Source organism: Budorcas taxicolor, chromosome 1 (genome assembly GCF_023091745.1).
Source record: "Budorcas taxicolor isolate Tak-1 chromosome 1, Takin1.1, whole genome shotgun sequence".
Lineage (NCBI taxonomy): Eukaryota > Metazoa > Chordata > Mammalia > Artiodactyla > Bovidae > Budorcas > Budorcas taxicolor.
This window is the reverse complement of record NC_068910.1, coordinates 146,696,093-146,719,840: the sequence shown is the minus strand read 5'-3', so window position 1 is coordinate 146,719,840 and position 23,748 is coordinate 146,696,093. Positions and strand designations below refer to the sequence as shown.

The following is a 23,748-nucleotide window of genomic DNA, read 5'->3' as shown; positions in this document are numbered from 1 at the left end:
AGCATGTAACATGTATTTCATCCTTTTCAGATTCTTGCTCACAAATTGCCTCTTCCCATCAGTATTCTTTCTTTTTTGTTGCCTATAAACTTTGCCTTCCTTTGTTTAATTTTTATAACTTTTAAAAGTTATTTTTTCTTTTTGGTTGTAGTGGGTGTTCCTTGCTGTGGGTAGGTGTTCTCTAGTTGCAGAGGTAGGGGCTGCCTTCTAGTTGTGGTGCATGGGCTTTGCGGTGCAGTGGCTTCTCTCGTTGCGGAGCACAGGCTCTAGAGTGTGGCTCAGTAGCTGTGGTGCACAAGCTTAGTGGTTCCACGGCTTGTGGAATCTTCTCGGACCAAGGATTGAACTCCAGGGATCTACCTCGTGTCCCCTGCATTGGCAGGTGGATTCTTATCCACCATATCACCAGGGTGAATCACTTTTGGGTTGTATAACAATCACTTTATTTTTATACTTTTTATTCAGAATACCATATAATATTGAATAATGTAGCCTTCTGTTAAACTCACTAAAAATAACTTGTTAAAGTTATATAAGAAAAAACCTATTGAGGAGTGGTTATCTTATTTGGGGATTTACCTATTAATAAGAATTTAATATCTTGTTTCCTTCTAAAATTTTCAAATAATACTTACCTTTTTAAAATTTGTTTTTCCTTTTTAGACTTTTGAAGATTTTAAAAATGATAAGCAAGCCGTAGAATATCAACAACGTATTGTGGATATTTTGTTGAAGGTGAGTATCCCTAGAATGTCTTTGTATTGATATTTATAAAAGTGAATTACTTTATAGCAAGTCCTAAAATAATCTTGTTTAATAAAGGACTATGTTGCAATCATTTAAAAATTTTATTATGATGTCTTTGTCTTCAAAAGCTAAAGTACTAATCATTCATTCAAAAAATATAATGTATCTCAGCTTTAGACTGGATATTGGATACAGAGTGCTACTCTTGAGAAATGCATATTGTGATAATTGCTATGTTAGTATGATTACATTTAGTAATGGGACTGACTTCAGAGTGCTTTGAGAAAATAATGTTCTCAAGAGTCGCCTGTCTCATACCTGCATCACTGTGTTGCTACGGTAGTGCCATATGTAGTTTTGCCATGGTACTGAGATGATGGGTAACTTAGGAAAGATTTGAGGCATGCAGAGATGATCATACCAATCTAAGTCCATCTGGATTCAATTGAAAACTATTTTGAGATTCACGCTGTTGCTAGTGAATGACTGCGGAGACAGATTCTTTTCCTGTCCATCTGCACAACTTCACCCAGGCCAGTTTCTTCTTGTAGTTAAAAGCTTAGAGTTTTTATCCTGTTCATTTGGCTATAAAATGGTAGTTTCTTCCTCTTAGTGACTTTTAGGTTATTTTGGAGAAGAGACCGAAATTGAAATATTTTCTTTGTGTATAATATTAATTCATTAACTACATTTATAGTAGTTCTTTATAATTTTCAAAGCTCATTTGTATACACGATCTCATTTGAGCCATTTATTAGCCTTGTAAAATAGGCAGTGATGAATATGAGAGCTCCCAAATAATGCCAGTTTGATCTTGGTGGCTAGTATGGAGAATTTTCACTTAGGTTTCAAAATACCTTCCCGAATGGTCTTATCTTTTCCTTCTTTCATTTGTGATCTTACCTTTCTTCTAGGTAATATTCTTCTCTGGCTTCCCATTGGTGCAGTTGAAATTAAGTTCTTCTGTGACAGAAAGTTCAAAATAATAATACTTTGTTGTGGAAATTTAATTTTCCCCTTCAAGTCTGGAGTGTAGGCAGCCTGGTCTAGTAGAGTGGGTTCACAGAGTTGTCCAGGATGCACAACACTTCCATCTTATTGCTGTTTCTTAGTACATGGTTTGTGTCGTTCGGTCCAAAATGACTGCTCAGGCTCCAGTATTACCTCTGTATTCTAACCAGCCTGAATGCAGAAAGAGATGAGGTAGAAAATGTTCTCTTTCTTTCAGAGTTTCTTAGAAGTTGTGCACCGCAATTCTGCTTATATCATGTAGATCAGCACTTAGCTAGGGAGACTGTGAAGTGTACTCTGTATGGTGGGTGGCCATGTGTTTAGCTAAAAATGAGGAGTTCTGTTTCTAAATTAGATGGAAGGAACAGATGTTGGAGCACAAGTAGTAGTTTTTGCCATACCCATGTAAATTTTAACATGGTATCCAAGATCCTTTCATACTTTCTGGTCCCTGACTACATCTTTATAATTGCTCCTCTCTCTGACCTTCCCTCTCGCCCCACCAGTCTGTATTATCAACTCAACAGGTTTTTTTTTGTCCATGCTGAGCAGCTTGTGGTTCTCAGTTCCTCGACCAGGAATTGAACCCCAGCCATGGCAGTGAAAGTCTGGAATCGTAACCACTCAGCTACCAGGGAACTCCCTTTTCACCAATTTTAAATTGTTGGAAATCAGTGAACTTTCTTTGTCATCTTTTTTGGCTTATGTTCCTTGTGTGAGTTTTCTTTTATCCCATGATGTGTTTTCCTTCACTTTCTCTGCCTGGCAAATTCCTAGCCATTCTCCAAGATATAACTCAAATATCATCCATGAGAAACTCTTCAGAACACTCTCTCACACTTCCAGTTTGACTTGTCGCCTTTTCTCTGGGATCTTATAGTACTTCGTGCCACACTTGACACACTGTATGATTTGTTTACGTGTGTCTTTTCCTACCTGGAATGAGTTTCCTGTAGGTAGAGACTGTAGGGATATGTTTTTTTTTTTTGTCATTATTTTAACACGTCTAGCACGATGCCTGCAATCTGGTAGATGTTCAAGAAATGTTTGCAAGTTGATTGAATTAGAATGTAAGTTTTAAAACTGTACTAAGTTGGGAAAATGATCCAAATGAAGGAAATAAAACTCCATAAAGTCGTTAAACTGTTACTCCTGGTGAATTATTGCTTTTGTATATTGTTTTTTTAAATTGAAGTATAGTTAATTTATAGTATTGTGTTAGTTTAGGTATGTAGCAAAGTGATTCAGATATATATACACACACACACACATATATATACATAAATATTTTTTTTTCAGGTTATTTTCCATGATAGGTTATCAGAAGATACTGAATATAATTCTCTGTGCTATACAGTAAATTCTTTTTTTTTTAAATTCATGTTATACAGTAAATTCTTATTGCTTATCTGTTTTATTATACTAATTTGGTTTTTCTAAACTTTTTATTTTATATTGGACTATTGCCAATTAAAGTGCTGTGATAGTGTCAGGTGAACGGCAGAGGAACTCAGCCATACATATATATGTATCCATTCTCCCCCAAACTCCCCTCCTATCCATGTTGTCACTTAACACTGAGCACAGTTCCCTATGCTTATGTATAATGATTTATATCTGTTAATCTTGTACTCCTATTGACCCCTACCTCCTCCTTTTCCCTACTAGTAACCATAAGTTTGTTTTCTGTATCTGTAAATCTCTATTATATATATAGATTCATTTGTATTACTTATTAAATTCCAGCAAGTAAGTGATACCATATGATATTTGTCTTTCTCTTTCTGAATTGCTTCACTAAAGTATAATATTCTCTAGGTCCATCCTTGTTGCTGCCAGTGGCATTGTTTCATTCGTTTATTTATTTATTTTTGTCTGTACTGCGTGGGCGGTTCTCTAGTTGCGGCAAGCAGGAGCTACTCTCTAGCTGCGGTTGCAGGGCTTCTGTTTGCAGTAGCTTCTCTTGTTGCCGAGCACGGTCTCCAGGGTGCACGGCTTCAGCAGTTGTGGTGCCCGGACTCTAGAGCACAGGCTCAGGAGTTGTGACACATGGACTTAATTGCTGATCGGCAAGTGGGATCCTCCTAGACCAGGGATCTAGCCCATGTCTCCTGCTTTTGGCAGGCAGACTCTTCATCACTGAGCCACCAGGGAAGCCCTACTTCATTCTTTTTTATGGCTTAATAATATTCCATTGTATATATATAAACCACATATTCTAAAGCCGTTTGTCTCTTGATGGACACTTAGGTTTCTTCCATGTCATGGCTACTGTAAATAGTGCTGCTGTGAACATTGGGGTGCATGTATCTTTTTGAACTAGAGTTTTCATTGATACAGGCTTCCCTGGTGGCTGAGATGGTTAAGTATCTGCTTGCAATATAGGAGACCCAGGATTGACCCCTGGGTCAGGAAGATCCCCTAGAGAATGAAATGGCAACCCAATCCAGTATTCTTGCCTGGAGAATTCCATGGACAGAGGAGCTTGGTGGGCTTCAGTCCATGGGCTCGCAAAGAGTTGGACACGACCAAGCAATTAACACTTTCATCTTTTTGGGATATATGTCCATGGGTAGGATTGCTGGATCATATGGTAGCTCTATTTTTAGTTTTTTTTAAAGGAACCTCCATACTGTTTTACACAGCGGCTGCATCTTGTATGTTATTTTGATAGTACTTAACCTAGGGTCAGTGAAGACTGACCCTATCTCAAATGGTAAGTTTGAGATTATTTTCTCATTTCTGGTGATAGAGTTGTAGTCACCATGTATGTAGCTTTTCTGAGGGAGCACAGGCAAGGACCAGAAAACAGGAGAGTGAGCATCAAACCTCAGGCATTATCATGCGTGCAGAATGGCTGCAGACATAGAGCAGGAAAGCTGTAAATTTGTGACTTTGTATAAGATTGCCCAGAAAATTTTGTAAGCATGGTCTCTGAAGTTGATCAGAGAGAAGAAATGGAAAGAAGCTAAAATTTCTGGGATAACACCTAGTTGGACACTTGCTGAGGTGGCAAGGGAATGGGGCTGTGAGTTAGAACTGTTTCCTTAGAAGACGTTTTTAGGATCAGACAGGTGAGAGAGTAGTTCACACTTGTAGAGCAGAAGGAAGAGCTAAAAGCAGAGAAGAGCACTAGTTGGGCCCTGAGAGTTGAATCCTAGGAAAGGACCCACATGCGGAAAGGACCCACACACGGAAAGGAAATGATAATTAAGTATTTTAAAGCTATAGAAAGCTCTTTGAATATTATAAATTGGAATTTAGATACACAGATTACAACTTGAAACATCCTCATATTCTAGTAATGATATTTATGCACTTGAACAAGCTGTGATTGCTGGACTAAGTAAAAGACAGGGACAGTAAAAGACAGGGGTAAACTGCTTAGCAAAGTGAGAAAAGGCAGGCCAAAAATGGGCCCCAGGGGAATGTTTTATCTTTGAAGGGAAAATGAAAGGAGAGAGTTTGTAGATGAGATGGGCTGTTGTTCCCTACTTTGTTGTAGAATTGCCTCCTTAAGTTCAGTTAGTTTAAAACAATGCCTGGTCTTCCTTCTCAGACTTCTGCCATCTCCCTCTTTGTTAATAGCATTGTTCTCCTCCCTGCCTTTCAGGCTCAAGACCTGTCAATTTTCATTCTTCCTTTAGCCACACGTTTCCACCCTGTCTCCTCTCTCTCTGCGGTGACTTTTGCACCTGTTTCTCCTTCCCTGTTCATCATCACTGCATGTTCTGAACTCCTCTGACTCTCCCATGGACCTCTGCAGTCCCATGCATCTTGGTCTCTCTACCTTTATTTCTTGCTACTGTTACTATATCCTAAGCATTGCTGTTGGGGTAATTTTCCTCAGCATAGCGTTGATCACAATCAGCTCTCCTCATTGCACCTTTAGTGACTCCTCCATTTTCTAACAAATAAATTCTGGATTCCTTGGAATGGCATTGGAGCCCTAAGTTTTTCTTTTGGTCTGATTTTTCTCTCCTCATGCATACTGCTGCATTCTAATGAAACATAGCATTTCTCCAGACAAACTTATATTTCCTTGTGTTCATGTTTTTGCCCCAACTCTTCTCTTTGCCTGGACTGCTCTTTCTCCTGACACTTCTTCCCCTGTCATGGATTCTACATGGGCTTTAAAGCTTAGTTTAGAGGCTACTTTTCTCATTTTTTGGTTTCAAATTTTTTCTCTGATCAGTTTAACTAAATTTCCCCCACTGTGCTTCCATTGTCAGTTGTTCCTTTATAAGTGCTGATTACATTATGCTTTTTATTTAAGATTTGTTTACCTGTCTCACCTTGCTTTCTGGTTCACAATTCCCTTGAAGGCTTCTCCCATAAGCATCTTAGGCATAGTAGTAGCTACTCAGGAGATGAGAGCTCACTTAAATCAGAGGAGAGATTATGACTTGATAACTGTGTGTGGTTGTAAAGAGCATGTTATATGAAACCATCTGTTCACTGAACTGCTTATAGTCAAGGCAGAAGCCATTCACTTCACTGACTCATAGGCTAGCTGACTTCTTTTCTGGGATACCTTCATTCTCAAGCTGCCTTACCTTTAAACCCGAAAGCAGCTCCCTTCTTGCTGTGTTGGTGGACAGATTTTTAATAGGGTTACTTTAATTTTAGATTCTCCTTTAAGAATTCAAGAAGGAAACATAATTTTTATATATATGTATATATAGGAAATCTACCTCTAACAATTCAGTTCTTATCGAACTTGTGCCTATAAATATGCCAGAAATCACTAAAATGCTTTCAGGGAGTGCAGGTAGTTGTGCTTCTTCTCTGAATGGTGTTGAACTCAGTTGTCACACAGCTGATAAAAGACGAATCTTTTTATAGAGTCCTTCATACTGAGGCTTCCCCACCCCTGCCTCTAATTGTATATTTTTCTGTGTCAAACCAGATGGTATATTGAATAAATGGTCTCTTTTACTCATAGGTTATGGTGGAGAATTCAGATTTTACGCCCTCACAGGTAGGGTGTCTCTTTACCTTCCTTGCTCGGCAACTTGCAAAGCCTGATAACACCTTATTTGTAAACAGAACTCTTTTTGATCAGGTGAGTGTCTTTAACCATAAGAAGTAGAATTGTTTTTATTTACTGTTTGTAGAAAAATTCACCGGATTACATGGTTTCTTAATAGAATAACCTACCAGGTGAATGTCCTACGAGGTAGAGGCTTGTTCATCTTTCAGTTTGGATCTGAATTAGCTTTTGTTTTTTAGTGTTGTGTTTGGATTGTGTGACTGTTCAGTAACTTGGTGTCATGGGAGTATGATTTGTGGAGATTGATTTACAGAGATTGTTTTCCCAATTATTCTGTTCTAAATTTGCCTAGAATTTTTGACTTAAGAATTTTTCAATTAAGTAATTAGCCGTCTCATTGGTAGTAAGACTATGATGTTGATCATCTGGAAGAGATTACTTTTAGAAAATCCGAATTTACTTACTAAACACTCTGAAGGTATTTCCAAATCCCAGTTAAATATCTTCTACAAAGCCACGGGTGACGAAGAAAATACTCTTTACCTGGAGAAAGTTGCTAATAATGACCAGCATTTATTGAGCACTTCATAGTGCCATGCTCTGCTTCAAAATTTTACATGTCAGTACTCCCAGTACCTCTGAACTTGGTATAGTCGTTACTCCTGTTTTGCAGATGAGGCTCCTAAAGCCTGGAGAGGTTAAGTCACTCATCCAAGTCACTTAAGAAGTGTTATTACCAGCAATAAATGCTGTTATTAAGTATTAATAAGGTTAGGATTCAAATTCAAGTGGCCTGATTCCAAAGTCCATACTTAGCTTGGTCCATGGTATTGGGGATCTTAAGGAATATATGATGTCAGATTCTAGTCATGTTTCTAAATAGTAAAGAAATATGTTTAAGGTATACATTAAATTGTTAGCATAACTGAGCCTGCTGTGTCATATATTGGGCCAACCAATTGGGAAGCTACCATATCCCTGTGGTGTTTGTTGAGCTGGATGTGAATGAATTGGTGATATAGAAAGAGTAACTATGATTTTCCTTATGGCATGCATGCTGGTATCCAATTTAAAAATACCTTTTCTTTGACCAGGTCCTTGAATTCCTTTGTAGTCCCGATGATGACTCCCGACACTCTGAAAGACAGCAGGTATGAACTGCTAGAGCTCATCTTGCTAAAGAATGGGAAAGAAGACAGAGTGAACCAGAAACAACCTTCTGTACTAGACCTGACGGTGTAAGGGCAGAAAGACTTGTGTCTAACCCTAATACTGTGTGAGATAGTGGCAACCAGGAAATAGTGTGGATGGTTGTTAGTTTGAGCCTCAATCAAACTACAAATAAATTTATAGGCAGACTGCACCTGTCTTGCATTCAATGTGACATCAAAAGAGAATAAAAACTTTATCCTTCCCCTTTATGAGCAATAGTTGGCACCTACTGTATGCTCCTTTCTGCCAGCGTCGTTAAGTTAGTAACCATACCTAGTTGCTATGGTCATGAACCAGAAACATTTCAAGATCTTGAGTACTGGAACACTCAGCTTTTGGGAGTGCCCTGTAGTTCCACTGCACTAGTGCTCACCATTTCTGGGGACTGGCATCCGTCTCAGTCAGTCAGTTCAGTTGCTCAGTCGAGTCCGACTCTTTGCAACCCCATGGACTGCAGCACACCAGGCTTCCCTGTCCATCATCAACTTCTGGAGCTTACCCAAACTCGTGTCTGTTGAGTCAGTGATGCCATCCAGCCATCTCATCCTCCGTTGTCCCCTTTTCCTCCTGCCTTCAGTCTTTCCCAGCATCAGAGTCTTTTCCAATGAGTCAGTTCTTCACATCAGCTGGCTAAAGTATTGGAAGCTTCAGCTTCACTGTCAGTCCTTCCATTGAATATTCAGGACTGATTTCATTTAGCATGGACTGGTTGGATTTTCTTGCAGTCCAAGGGACCCTCAAGAGTCTTCTCCAACAACACAGTTCAAAAACATCACTTCTTCGGCACTCAGCTTTCTGTATAGTCCAACTCTACATCTATACATGACTACTGGAAAAACCATAGCTTTGACTAGATGGACCTTTGTTGCAAAGTAATGTCTCTGCTTTTGAATATGCTGTCTAGGTTGGTCATGGCTTTCCTTTCCAAGGGGCAGGCATCTTTTAATTTCATGACTGCAGTCACCATCTGCAGTGATTTTGGAGCCCAAGAAAATAGTCCCTCACTTTTTTCACTGTTTCCCCATCTATTTCCCATGAAGTGATGCGACCGGATGCCATGATCTTAGTTTTCTGAATGTTGAGTTTTAAGCCAACTTTTTCACTCTCGTCTTTTACTTTCATCAAGAGGCTCTTTGGTTTTTTTTCACTTTCTGCTGTAAGGGTGGTATCATCTGTATATCTGAGGTTATTGATATTTCTCCTGGCAATCCTGACTCCAATTTGTGCTTTATCCAACCCGGCATTTCACATGATGTACTCTGTATATAAGTTAAATAAGCAGGGTGACAATATATAGCCTTGATGTACTCCTTTTCCGATTTGGAACCAGTCTGTTGTTCCATGTCCAGTTCTAACTGTTGCTTCTTGACCTGATACAGATTTCTCAGGAGGCAGGTCAGGTGGTCTAGTATTCCCTTCTCTTTCAGAATTTTCCACAGTTTATTGTGATCCACACAGTCAAAGGCTTTGGCATAGTCAATCAAGCAGAAATAGATGTTTTTCTGGAACTCTCTTGCTTTTTCAGTGCTCCAACAGATGTTGAAAATGTAATCTCTGGTTCCTCTGCCTTTTCTGAATTCAGCTTGAACATCTGGAAGTTCACGGTTCACGTATTGCTGAAGCCTGGCTTGGAATTTTGAGCGTTACTTTACTAGCATGTGAGATGAGTGCAATTGTGCGGTCATTTGAACATTCTTTGGCATTGCATTTCTTTGGGATTGGAATGAAAACTGACCTTTTCCAGTTCTGTGGCCACTGCTAAATTTTCCAAATTTGCTGGCATATTAAGTGCAGCACCTTCACAGCATTGTCTTTTAGGATTTGAAATAGCACAACTGGAATTCCATCACCTCCACGAGCTTTGTTCATAGTGATGTTTCCTAAGGCCTGCTTGATTTCACATTCCAGGATGTCTGGCTCTAGGTGAGTGATCACACCATCGTGGTTATCTGTGTCATGAAGATCTTTTTTGTACAGTTCTTCTGTGTATTCTTGCCACTTCTTCTTAATATCTTCTGCTTCTGTTAGGTCCATACCATCCGTCCTTTATTGTGCCCATCTTTGCATGACATGTTCCCTTGGTATCTCTAATTTTCTTGAAGAGTTCTCTAGTCTTTCCCATTCTATTGTTTTCCTCTATTTCTTTGCATTTGATCACTAAGAAAGGCTTTCTTATCTTTCCTTGCTATTCTTTGGAACTCTGCATTCAGATGGGTATATCTTTCCTTTTCTCCTTTGCCTTTAGTTTCTCTTCTTTTCTCAGCTATTTGTAAGGCCTCCTCAGACAACCTTTTGCATTTCTTTTCCTTGGGGATAGTTTTGATCGCTGCCTCCTGTGCATTGTCATGAACCTCCGTCCACAGTTCTTCAGGCACTCTGCCTATCAGATCTAATCCCTTGAATCTATTTGTCACTTCCACTGTATAATCATAAGGAATTTGATTTCAGTCATATCTGAATGGTCCAGTGGTTTCCCCTACTTTTGTCAATCTAAGTCTGAAGTTTGCAATAAGGAGTTCATAATTTGAGCCATAGTCAGCTCCCAGTCTTGTTTTTGCTGATTGTATAGAGCTTCTCCATCTTTTGCTGTAAAGAATATAATCAATCTGATTTTGGTATTGACCATCTGGTGATGTCCATGTGTATAATCTTCTCTTATGTTGTTGGAAGGGGGTGTTTGCTATGATCAGTGTGTTCTCTTGGCAAAATTCTGTTAGCCTTTGACCTGCTTTGTTTTGTACTCCAAGGCCAAATTTGCCTGTTACTTCAGTGTCTCTTGACTTCCTACTTTTGCATTCCAGTCCCCTATAATGAAAAGGACATCTTTTTTGGGTGTTAGTTCAAGAAGGTCTTGTAGGTCTTCATAGAACCGTTCAACTCCAGCTTCTTCAGCATGACTGGTCTGGGTATAGACTTGAATTACTGTGATATTGAATGGTTTGCCTTGGAAACGAACAGAGATCATTCTGTCATTTTTGAGACTGCATCCAAGTACTGCATTTCGTTAACTAAGTTTGTTTACTATGATGGCGACTCCATTTCTTCTAAGGGATTCTTGCCCACAGTAGTAGATACATTGGTCGTCTGAGTTATATTCACCCATTCCAGTCCATTTTAATTCACTGATTCCTGAAATGTCAACATTCACTCTTGCCATCTCCGGGTTTGACTACTTCCAATTTGCTTTTGATTCATGAACTTAACATTTCCAGGTGCCTATGCAATATTTCCCTTTACAGCATCGGACTTTGCTTCTATCACCAGTCACATCCACAAGTGGATGTTGTTTTTGCTTTGGCTCCATCTCTTCAATCTTTCTGGAGTTATTTCTCCACTGACCTCCTGTAGCATATTGGGCACCTACCGACCTGGGGAGTTCATCTTTCAGTGTCCTATCTTTTTGCCTTTTCATACTGTTCATGGGTTTCTCAAGGCAAGAATACTGTAGTGGTTTGCCATTCCCTTCTCCAGTGGACCACGTTTTGTCAGAACAGGTTATGGAACAGGAACGTCGCTCATTCATGTCGGACTCTTTGTGACCCCATGGACTGTAGCCTACCAGGCTCCTCTGTCCATGGGATTTTCCAGGCAGTAGTACTGGAGTGGATTGCCATTTCCTTCTCCAGTGGATCTTCCCGACCCAGGGATCGAACCCGGGTCTCCCACATTGTAGATAGACGCTTTACCGTCTGAGCCACCAGAACTCTCCACCATGAATCCGTCTGTCCCTCCACTAATCACTGTGAGAAAAAACTGATCACCACTTCTTCTACTTAGCCACTTGCTTGAGGGTGCTTTCTAGGAGTAGGATTTCTTAAAACCTTAGCCACTGTAATTGTGAACACTAAGACTGTCTGTTTATAACTGATGACAAGATTTTGTCAGATAAGTAAGCTACAAAAATTAAGTACTTCTGGAGCAATGCTGATGTTTTTATGGTAATATATTCCCAGCCAGAGGTTGAGACTCAGATAAAGAACATAGGAACGCAACAGTGAACCCTTTCTCTGCACAGCTGTGGCCCCGTGACTGCTGCAGACTATCTTAGGAAAGAGAACAGCTCCTAAAATTTTGATTGTTTCTCTTAAATTATACTGAATACAAACAGTAATGTGGGTCCCTCATTTTGGCCCTATTTCTCTATTGGCAGGAAAAGTGAATCATGTTATGCATGGTGTTGCTGTATAAAATGATAAAAACCTTTTATGTAAATTACTAAATAAAACAGAAATAAAAACTAAACCTAAATGTAAAAGCCAAACCTTTAAAAGTAATCATAGTTAGTAATCTGTTACTGAGAATCCTTTTTGAGATTACCTGGGAATTTTTTTCCCTCACTCATTTTAGAAAGTAGAAAACTGATGACATAAATTGCTGAAGGTCATAACTAAAATCAGAGCTTGGTTCCTTCCCTTCTCATCCAGCAGTCTTTCTCTTAAGCTGTTTTCCATATATCAAAATTTTGTACTGATGTGAATGTTGATTGATACTTTCATTTATTAGAATGAATAAGATGAAAGTGCAGTAATGAAAGCATGTCAGAACTTCACTCATTGATCAGTGTTGTGACTTCTTTGCTGAATTGGATAACAGTTTTCTAATACTGGAAAAATTTTTTGTGATATTTTTAGTGTAATGACTCCGACAAACACACTTTTAACTTTGATTCTCTTATTAACTTTATCTCCATCAATATCTTAGCCAGAAATTGGCACAGTTTTTCTGTAAAGGGCCAGAGAGTAAATATTTTAGGCTTTATGCATCATATATAGTCTCTGTCACATACTCTTTGTTTGTTTTATAATCCTTTAAAAATGTAACAAGCCCTGATTTATAGCATTTATTAATTTCCATGATGTAAGTATTCCCATCATGGCTGATTTCAACTTTCCAGCATGATATCATAGTGCACGTGAAGTTGGGAGCGATGTACCATAACACACCCTTACATAATATTTCCACCGTACAGATAAAGTGAAAGTGTTAATCGTTCAGTGTGTCTGACTCTTTGCGACCGGGTGGACTGTAGCCGCCCAGGCTCCTCTGTCCATGGAATTCTCCAGGCAAGAATACTGGAGTGGATTGCCATTTACTACTCCAGGGGATCTTCCTGACTCAGGGATTGAACCTGGGTCTCCTGCATTGAAGGCAGATTCTGTACCATTTGAGCCATCAGGGAAGCCCACCATGCAATAAGCTACAATCTCTAACCTGGAGAGCATACACAGTAAAATACTTAGGAAGTGGTGAGTTTGGGTATTACCTTTGTTTTTAATTTATTTAATCGTAAGTTTATATAATTTTATTTTTAACAATACCTGTATTTAACAGCCAGCCTAAAAATTCCTAGAAAGTTGACAGTTAGCTTCAACTCCCATAACTTGGTTCAGACTCCCTCCAGCACTGGCAGTTGATCATGTTATTTCAAACTGAGGCTTCCAGCAGATACATTCGCTCCATCATTGTCCTATATAGCAGTGCATTGTAATACTTTAGATGGATTAAATTAGAGTTCTGAAGTAGAAAGGTAGGCTAGGTTTTATTTCTTTCTGCCTTTGTAAAAAAAAAATTAATTTGAAAGTAATTTCCTGTGTTTGAAAAATGTTTTGTTAAATGGCTTCCTGAAGTTCTGAGAAAGGGCATGTTACTCTGGATCTTGAACTTAAATATAGGAGAGCGCTTTCTGATACTCCTCTAATGATTAAGTAGTGATTGTGTTATATTTTAAGACTTATTTTAAAATATGTCTCATAGCCCAGTCATATATTCAGATACTTAGTGTGGTAAAGATTAATTTTTTATTCAGCTGCTTCAGTTCAGGTCAGTCACTCAGTTACATCTGACTCTTTGTGACCCCATGGATTGCAGCACGCCAGGCCTCCATGTCCATCACCAACTCTCGGAGATTAACCAAACTCATGTCCACTGAGTTGGTGATGCCATCCAACCATCTCATCCTCTGTCATCCCCTTCTCCTCCTGCCTTCAATCTTTCCCAGCACCAGGGTCTTTTCAAATGAGTCAGCTCTTCACATCCGGTGGCCAGAGTATTGGAGTTTCAGCTTCAGCATCAGTCCTTCCAGTGAACACCCAGGACTGATCTCCTTTAGGATGGACTGGTTAGATCTCCTTGTAGTCCAAGGGACTCTCAAGAGTCTTCTCCAACACCACAGTTCAAAAGCACCAATTCTTTGACGCTCAGCTTTCTTTATAGTCCAACTCTCACATCCATACATGACCACTGGAAAAACCATAGCTTTGACTAGATGGGCCTTTGTTGCAAAGTAATGTCTCTGCTTTTTAATATGCTGTCTAGTTTGGTCATAACTTTCCTTCCAAGGAGTAAGTGGCTTTTAATTTCATGGACACAGTCACCATCTGCAGTGATTTTGGAGCCCCCAGAAATAAAGTCTGCCATTGTTTCCACTGTTTCTCCATCTATTTGCCATGAAGTGATTGGATCGGATGCTGTGACCTTAGTTTTCTGAATGTTGAGCTTTAAGCCAACTTTTTCACTCTCCTCTTTCACTTTCATCAAGAGGCTCTTTCATTCTTCTTCATTTTCTGCCGTAAGGTCATATGATTATGTGGCTGAATGGACTCCTGAAGAGCTAGTCAATAAAAGTAGATTCCAAAGTGTTTTTACTCATTTATTTTAAATATTCAGGTCCTTTTAGAATTGCTGCAGGCTGGAGGCATAGTTCAGTTTGAAGAGAGTCGACTCATCCGTATGGCAGAGAAAGCAGAATTGTAAGTTTTTTTAAATTAAGAAAAGCTATGCATGTTAATAATTAAAAAAAAACCTAAATGCAAAAGTTTTTGCCTTTCAAGTCTAGAAGTTAGTTTAATTTGCAGAAATTAATAGCAAGTAAATTTGAAGTTCTTGTTCATTTGTTTTAGTGTAAAAATGAAATATCAGTCTTACGGTTTTTTTTATTTAAAATTTCTGTAGTATTTATAGATTTTTGTCAGTTAACTTACATATATATTATAAACAATGTAGAATTTAACATAGCAAACAGATGCAACATGTTAGCACTATTGTTTATCTAGTTTGTTAAATATTTCATTTGACATGTTTAATTCTGAACAGGGAAACTTCATATTATTGATTGCATTGTATGATTCTAATACAGTAACTATTTTTTATATGATACATTGTTGCTTTAACATGTATTTTATACACATCTTTGAAATTTCTTATAAACATAGTATTCAGCAGCATCTTAAAACCTATATTCAAAGGAATGGCAGATATTCATATTCCTTAGATACGATAACTTGATTTAATGGTAGAAATCACATCTACTATATTCATTTTCCTTAATTCTAACCTGAACAGATGCCTTAACAGATATGCCTGAACAGATGTCTTAAAGCAGTAAGTTGATAACCACCTGCCTGTTTGGTATACTGAAGTTTTTCCTTTTATGTTCTAGCTACCAAATTTGTGAATTTATGTATGAACGAGAACACCAATATGACAAAATTATTGACTGCTACTTACGTGACCCACTAAGAGAGGTGAGTTAAGAGACCACTTTACCTGTTTTTCTTAGTCAGTTTCCCCCTCACCTTATCAAGTAGAAATAATTATTCAGTAGAAATATTTGGCCATATGTTTCTTCAATATTCAAGAGCTGTTTATTGAGTGCCTGTTATTAACTCAAGTGTATATTGATAATTTAAACAGATATATAGTTCCTGTAATTTTATAACTTATAGTTTATTGATGGAGACTGAGAGTAATTGCAAATTGTGATGAGCATTAGAGAAACTGGTTTCCACAGGAGTAAATAATGGGAGAACAAACTTATACAGAGCAGCCAAGGAAGGAATCTCAGATAAAATGCCATAGAAACTGAGTTTTAGAATTTGAGAGAAGCTAATCAAGCAAAGAGCCCATATAAAAAATGTTCCAGGGTAGGGAACAGTATATGCAAAGATCCTGAGGTGGGAAAATTTTTTGACGTGTTCAAGGAACTGAATACGGATCATATAAATGAAGCAAAGAGCAGTGTAAGTGGAGCATAATGGACAAGGGCAAGACAGATTTGATGTGAAACTAAGAATGTAGACAGGGACCACCAAAGCAAAAGAATGATATTCACTCTGGGTTAATGAAATTGAGACTGAAATTAATTGGAACACATTTGCAACTTCTAAGAATCTACCCTAAACAGTTACTCTTTCTCTTTTAAGTCAGTCTTCCCTTAGTTAAGGGGTTTCCCTGGTAACTCAGCTGATAAAGAATCTGCCTGCAATGCAAGAGACCCCAGTTTGATGCCTGGGTCGGGAAGATCCACTGGAGACGTGGTAGGCTACCCACTCCAGTATTCTTGGACTTCCCTGGTGGCTCAGCTGTTAAAGAATCTGCCTGCAGTGTGGGAGACTGAGTTCGATCCCTGGGTTGGGAAGATCCCCTGGAGAAGGGAACAGCTACCCACTCCAGTATCCTTGCCTGGAGAATTCTATGTGCTATATCATCCACAGAGTGGCAAAGAGTCAGACATGACTGAGTGATTTTCACTTCACTCCATCAATTAACCATCTCAAAATGGTTTCCTTCTCCAAATAATAGATATTTACCAAGACCAATACAGATAGTAGATCAGTTCAGTTCAGTCACTCAGTCATGTCTGACTCTGCAACTCCATGGACTTGCAGCACGCCAGGCTTCCCTGTCCATCATCAGCTCCTGGAGCTTGCTCAAACTGATGTCCACTGAGTCCATGATGCCATTCAACCATCTGATCCTCTGTTGTTCCGTTTTCCTCCCGACTTCAGTCTTTCCCATCTTAGGGTCTTTTCCAGTGATTCAGTTCTTTGCATCAGTGGCCAAAGTATTTCAGTATCAGTCTTTCCAATGAATATTCAGGACTGATTTCCTTTAGGATTGACTGGTTTGATCTCCCAGTCCAAGGGACACTCAAGAGATAGTAGATAGTGACTAAATACTCTTCAGTGAATGAATGAATAAATTTTATTGTCTTGTGCTTTTCAGGAAGAAGTCTTTAACTACATTCACAATATCTTATCTATTCCTGGATACAGTGTGGAGGAGAAGCAGTCTGTATGGCAGAAGGCTATGGATCATATTGAGGTACTGATTCAGCAGAATTTGAAAACATTGCCGTATTTGTATAGATATCTCCCAAATTAAGTGTTTGCTAACTAAGTAGTGGGAGATATATTATTAAGTTGATTTGCTTGAGGGTTAACATCTTTTTCAGGTAATTTATTCCACCTCACATTTGTGGAAAACCCATGTTGTATACAACTTATTATGTCATGACTTCTGAAAATAACTCATGTTCAATCAGCTAGTTTACAAACTGGAATTTTAATGTCTTTTCACAATGTTCTGAGGAATTCTGAGAGTACTGTTGAACTTTTCCCCTATCATGTGACGGGAGCCATTCCCTCAATCACCTGATGGAATTTTAGAAACATCACTGCAACAAGTTATTCTCTCTGATGTCTTTCCCTTATGTAAGAGGATGTATTTCTCTTATGTAAAAGGATGATGATTCTGATTTTGTTTATGAATGCTCTAAACAGGAATGCAATAGTTGACTTTGAAACTAAAAGTTCTTTTTTAAATATTTGCTTAGTTGTTAGTTGCTCAGCAGTGACCCCATGGAGTAGTGCCCGTCAAGCTCCTTTGTCCATGAGATTTCCCAGGTAACAGTACTGGAGTGGGTAGCCATTCCCTTCTCCAGGGGATCTTCCTGTCCCGGGGATCAAACCCAGGTCTCCTTTATTGCAGGCAAAATCTTTACTGTCTGAGCCAGCAGACGGTTGGCCCAAAAATTTGCTTCAGATGCCTAAATGTCAATATCAAAATCAGATTGATTATATTCTTTGCTGCCAAAGATGGAGAACCTCTATACAGTCAGCAAAAACAAGACTGGGAGCTGATTGTGGCTCAGATCATGAATTCCTTATTGCAAAATTCAGACTTAGATTGAAGAAAGTAGGGAAAACCACTGGACCGTTCCAGGTATGACTGAAATCAAATCCCTTACAATTATAAAGTGGAAGTGACAAATAGATTCAAGGGATTAGATATGATAGAGTACCTGAAGAACTATGGACGGAGGTTTGTGACATTGTATAAGAGGCAGTGATCAAGACCATCCGCAAGGAAAAGAAATGCAAAAAGGCAAAATGATTGTCTGAGGAGGCCTTACAAATAGCTGAGAAAAGAAGAGAAACTAAAGGCAAAGGAGAAAAGGAAATATATACCCATCTGAATGCAGAATTCCAAAGAATAGCAAAGAGAGATAAGGAAGCCTTCCTCAATGATCAATGCAAAGAAATAGAGGAAAACAATAGAATGGGAAAGACTAGAGATCTCTTCAAGAAAATTAGAGATACCAAGGGAACATGTCATGCAAAGATGGGCACAACAAAGGATGGAAATGGTATGGACCTAACAGAAGCAGAAGATATTAAGAAGAGGTGGCAAGAATACACAGAACTATACAAAAAAGATCTTCATGATGCCGATAACAAAGATGGTGTGATGACTCACCTAGAGCCAGACATTCTGGAATGAGTGGGCCTTAGGAAGCATCACTATGAACAAAGCTAATGGAGGTGATGGAATTCCAGTTCAGCTATTTCAAATCCTAAAAGAGAGTGCTGTGAAAGTGCTGCACTCAATATGCCAGCAAATTTGGAAAACTCAGCAGTGGCCACAGAACTGGAAAAGGTCAGTTTTCATTCCAATCCCAAAGAAACGCAATGCCAAAGAATGTTTAAATGACTGCACAATTGCACTCATCTCACACGCTAGTAAAGTAACGCTCAGAGTTCTCCAAGCCAGGCTTCAGCAGTATGTGAGCCATGAACTTCCAGATGTTCAAGCTGGTTTTAGAAATGGCAGAGGAACCAGAGATTTCATTTCCAACATCTGTTAGAGCATCAAAAGAGCAAGAGAGTTCCAGAAAAACATCTATTTCTGCTTTATTGACTATGCCAAAGCTTTTGACTGTGTGGATCACAATCAACTGTGGAAAATTCTTCAAGAGATGGGAATACTAGACCACCTGCCCTGCCTCCTGAGAAATCTTTATCAGATCAAGAAGCAACAGTTAGAATTGGACATGGAACTACAGACTGTTTCCAAATGAGGAAAGGAGTACATCAAGTCTGTATACTGTCACCCTGCTTATTTAACTTATATGCAGAGTACATCATGCGAAATGCCTTGCTGGATGAAGCAGAAGCTGGAATCAAGATTGCCAGGAGAAATATCAATAGCCCCAGATATGCAGATGACACCACCCTTATGGCAGAAAGCGAAGAACTAAAGAGCCTCTTAATGAAAGTGAAAGAGGAGAGTACAAAAGCTGGCTTAAAACTCAGCATTCAAAAAACAAAGTTCATGGCATCTGGTCCCATCACTTCATGGGAAATAGATGGGGAAACAGTGAGAGACTTTATTTTCTTGGGCTCCAAAATCATTGCAGATGGTAACTGCAGCCGTGAAATTAAAAGACAGTTGCTCCTTGGAAGAAAAGCTATGACCAACCTAGACAGCATATTAAAAAGCAGAGACATTACTTTGCTGATAAAGGTCCATCTAGTCAAGGCTATGGTTTTTCCAGTAGTCATGTATGGATGTGAGAGTTGGAATATAAAGAAAGTTGAGCGCCGAAGAATTGATGCTTTTGAACTGTAGTGTTGGAGTAGACTCTTCAGGGTCCCTTGGACTGCAAGGAGATCAGTCAATCCTGAAGGAAATCAGTCCTGAATATTCATTGGAAGGACTGATGTTGAAGCTGAAACTCCAATAGTTTGGCCACCTGTTGTGAAGAACTGACTCATTTGAAAAGACCCTGAGCTGGGAAAGAATCAAGGCAGGAGCAGAAGGGACGACAGAGAATGAGATGGTTGAATGACATCACCGACTTGATGGACATGAGTTTGGGTAAGCTCCGGGAGTTGGTGAAAAATAGGGAAGCCTGGTGTGCTGCAGTCCATGGGGTTGCAAAGAGTCAGACATGACTGACTGAACTGAACTGATTATGTGTGTGACTAGGATGGCATCAAAATGCATTCTAAAAAAGGGCCCAAAAATCACTCCTCACTTTAGTTTCCTTAGGTTCAAAACATACAGTATTCCTCAGAAACCAACAGAGCTAGAGAGCTGTTGGAATCTCTTCTGTTTTTTTGGTCCTCTAATTATTGAGAAAAAGTAGTAATGAAGGATGCTGAGGTAGTTCCAGTTTTGTAAATAACATTTACATCTACAAAGTTTGTTTCTTCCTCCTTGTAGCAAGGATCAGGAGATGGTGATGGGTTTAGAGATGTAGTGAAAGGTATGATTACTCAACATGTTTAAAAATTTTTTTACATATGAAAAATGATAAGAAAGGATGAGCTCTGAAACTTTCAGAAAGCATTGCATGTAATGTGAATACTTTTAATTCCTGATGATTATGAAGTTTAGATTAGAAATGTGAACAGCATCTAATATAAAACATCTGATGTGAAAAGTGTTACAGTCAGTAGGATGAAGGAATTGCCACACTTTCATTTACTGCATTGAGAACATATATATGTTATTTAGTCTTATCATGTTTCTGCTAACAACAAGATCAGTATGTCTTGGTGAAAGTAAGAAAACCTTCTTCGACTGTGAATTAAATTTTTTTCTTCTAATCATTTGGCATTCTTTTTCTTTTCATCATCCCCTTTAAGCCTCCATAGTTATATTATGGCTCATTGTTCATTTCATTTCAACTGCATTATGCAGTGCTTTGAGCACATGGACTCCAGACATCCTAAAATGAAGCTGTGTCTCTCTGCATAATGTGACACATGATGCATTAATCAATGAACACGCAGATTATTCAGCAGAAAACTCATACTGGTGAAGCAAAAAATATTTTTGCTGTGCAACAATTATTTCTGCTGACTATTTTCCCCACATCTATGCTTTTTTTTTTTTTTTTAACCTTGAACTTGTTAGTACTTCTGAAGGTTATATTAGAAATCTATAGACTTTTCGTTGAAGGTCTTGTGTGGCTTTTTTAATATAAATAAAATCAACATTAAGTGTGTAGAGGGAAAGTCCTTATAATAAAAGTTTTCAGACAGTACATGTACATAGCGTATAGGTTAGTGGTTCTTAACACTTTGCGAGGTAGACCGCATTTGAGACTGTAATGAAGGATCCGGACCTGGGCTTCATAGTCTTGCGCATGTGCTCAGATGCATCATTTTGTTCACTATTTAAGGATCCACAGATTTCCTAAAAGCCATTCTTAGGCTGGGTCTGTGGATTTCAGTAAAGAATCTCTCACTTAGATGGTTTTTCCAATATGGACGATTCATGTCTCATGAAATTTTAAAAAACACTTTTCATTTTGAAATATAAAGAGAAAAGTGCACAAAATAAATGTACAGTTTAATAAAAAATTAAAAACTCAACATACCAGAAATAGTTACTGCTGGTACCCTAGACTATTCCCATGTATCCTTTCCTGATCACGGTTCACTGCCTCACTAATATTATCGGAAGAACGAGGATAATGAAATACAATTTTTTGCACTTTTATATATTGTCATTGCTTCTGCCTGCATCCCTAAAAATATATGTTTTGTTTGGCTTGTTGCTGAACTTCATATAAATGAGGTTATTCTCTGAGGTTATTTTCTGTCTTTTTCTCAATATTTTGAGAAATTTATATATTTTGTATATTGCTGCGGTTCATTTTTATTACGGTACAATATTAAATTTTATAAGTATATCACTTCCTGTTCATTCTACTGGTATCTTACGTATGCATCTTGAACACAGCCACATGCATTTTTCCAGGACAGTGGTTCTGTTTGATCTCCAGTCCAGCATTACAGCATCAGCTGAGAACTTGATAGAAACACTGTTTCAGTCTTCTCCTCAGGCCTAATAAATCAGAAACTCTGGCGACAGGTCCCAACAATATATTTTAATAAGCCCCTCTGGTGATTTTGATGCATGTTAACATTTGATAATCTCTGTTCTGGGGTGTGTAGTTGCCACTTAACTGGGATAAATTTTTTTTTAAATTTTATTTTTACTTTATTTTACTTTACAATACTGTATTGATTTTGCCATACATTGACATGAATCCGCCACGGGTGTATACGAGCTCCCAATCCTGAATCCCCCTCCCACCACCCACCCCATATCATCTCTCTGGATCATGGGATAAATATTTTAAACATCAGCAGATGCCAGCATTGTGTGAGATTTTCCACTGACTCTCTATTCTTGCTGAACTTTTAAAATTTTGTCTGTATTGTGGATGTATAATGACATTTCATTTTGTTTTAAATTTACATATCCTTAATTACTGAGATTGATAGATTCATATTTATTGGCCATTTAAATTTTCTGTCTTTGACATCACTGTTCAAGTCTTTTGCCCATTTTTCTGTTAGAATGTCTCTTGTACTCATTGATGAAGAAATTCCTTATATTCCCACCAACAGTGTAGGAGGGTAAACTAGTACAGCCACTATGGAGAACAGTGTGGAGATTCCTTAAAAAATTGCAAATAGAACTACCTTATGACCCAGCAATCCCACTGCTGGGCATACACACCGAGGAAACCAGAATTGAAAGAGACACATGTACCCCAATGTTCATCGCAGCACTGTTTATAATAGCCAGGACATGGAAACAACCTAGATGTCCATCAGCAGATGAATGGATAAGAAAGCTGTGGTACATATACACAATGGAGTATTACTCAGCCGTTAAAAAGAATTCATTTGATTCAGTTCTGTTGAGATGGATGAAACTGGAGCCTGTTATACAGAGTGAAGTAAGCCAGAAAGAAAAACACCAATACAGTATACTAACACATATATATGGAATTTAGAAAGATGGCAATGACGACCCTGTATGCAAGACAGCAAAAAAGACACAGCTGTGTATAACGGACTTTTGGACTCAGAGGGAGAGGGAGAGGGTGGGATGATATGGGAGAGTGGCATTCTATCATGTATACTATCATGTAAGAATTGAATCGCTAGTCTATGTCTGATGCAGGATACAGCATGCTTGGGGCTGGTGCATGGGGATGACCCACAGAGATGTTATGGGGAGGGAGGTGGGAGGGGGGTTCATGTTTGGGAACACATGTAAGAATTAAAGATTTTAAAATTAAAAAAAAATAAAAATAAAATAAAATAAAAAAAAAAAAAAAAAAAAAGAATTCATTTGATTCAGTTCTGTTGAGATGGATGAAACTGGAGCCTGTTATACAGAGTGAAGTAAGCCAGAAAGAAAAACACCAATACAGTATACTAACACATATATATGGAATTTAGAAAGATGGCAATGACGACCCTGTATGCAAGACAGCAAAAAAGACACAGCTGTGTATAACGGACTTTTGGACTCAGAGGGAGAGGGAGAGGGTGGGATGATTTGGGAGAATGGCATTCTATCATGTATACTATCATGTAAGAATTGAATCGCCAGTCTATGTCTGACGCAGGATACAGCATGCTTGGGGCTGGTGCATGGGGATGACCCAGAGAGATGTTATGGGGAGGGAGGTGGGAGGGGGGCTCATGTTTGGGAACACATGTAAGAATTAAAGATTTTAAAATTAAAAAAAAAATAAATAAAATAAAATAAAAAATAAAGTAAAATAAAATAAAAAGAAATTCCTTATATATCCTGGATGTTAGTCCTTTTTTCAGTGATACATGTTGCAAGTATATTCTACTCTGTGGCTTTTTTCTGTGGTTCTTTTTAAGAAAAGGTGTTTTTGGTTTTTT

The 23,748-nt window shown here is 38.4% G+C and overlaps 1 protein-coding gene across 4 annotated transcripts in view; it reads left to right on the top strand.

The window, feature by feature from the left end:
- The window catches only part of VPS8 (VPS8 subunit of CORVET complex), a 302,450-nt gene that overhangs the window by 132,815 nt on the left and 145,887 nt on the right, over window positions 1-23,748 (top strand). For all 4 annotated transcript variants that reach the window (XM_052647321.1, XM_052647322.1, XM_052647320.1 and 1 more), the window contains 6 exons: window positions 664-735; window positions 6,704-6,823; window positions 7,846-7,902; window positions 14,630-14,712; window positions 15,402-15,486; window positions 16,967-17,065. In XM_052647321.1, coding sequence (XP_052503281.1) covers window positions 664-735; window positions 6,704-6,823; window positions 7,846-7,902; window positions 14,630-14,712; window positions 15,402-15,486; window positions 16,967-17,065 — 516 coding nt within the window. The remainder of the gene's footprint in view (window positions 1-663; window positions 736-6,703; window positions 6,824-7,845; window positions 7,903-14,629; window positions 14,713-15,401; window positions 15,487-16,966; window positions 17,066-23,748) is intronic.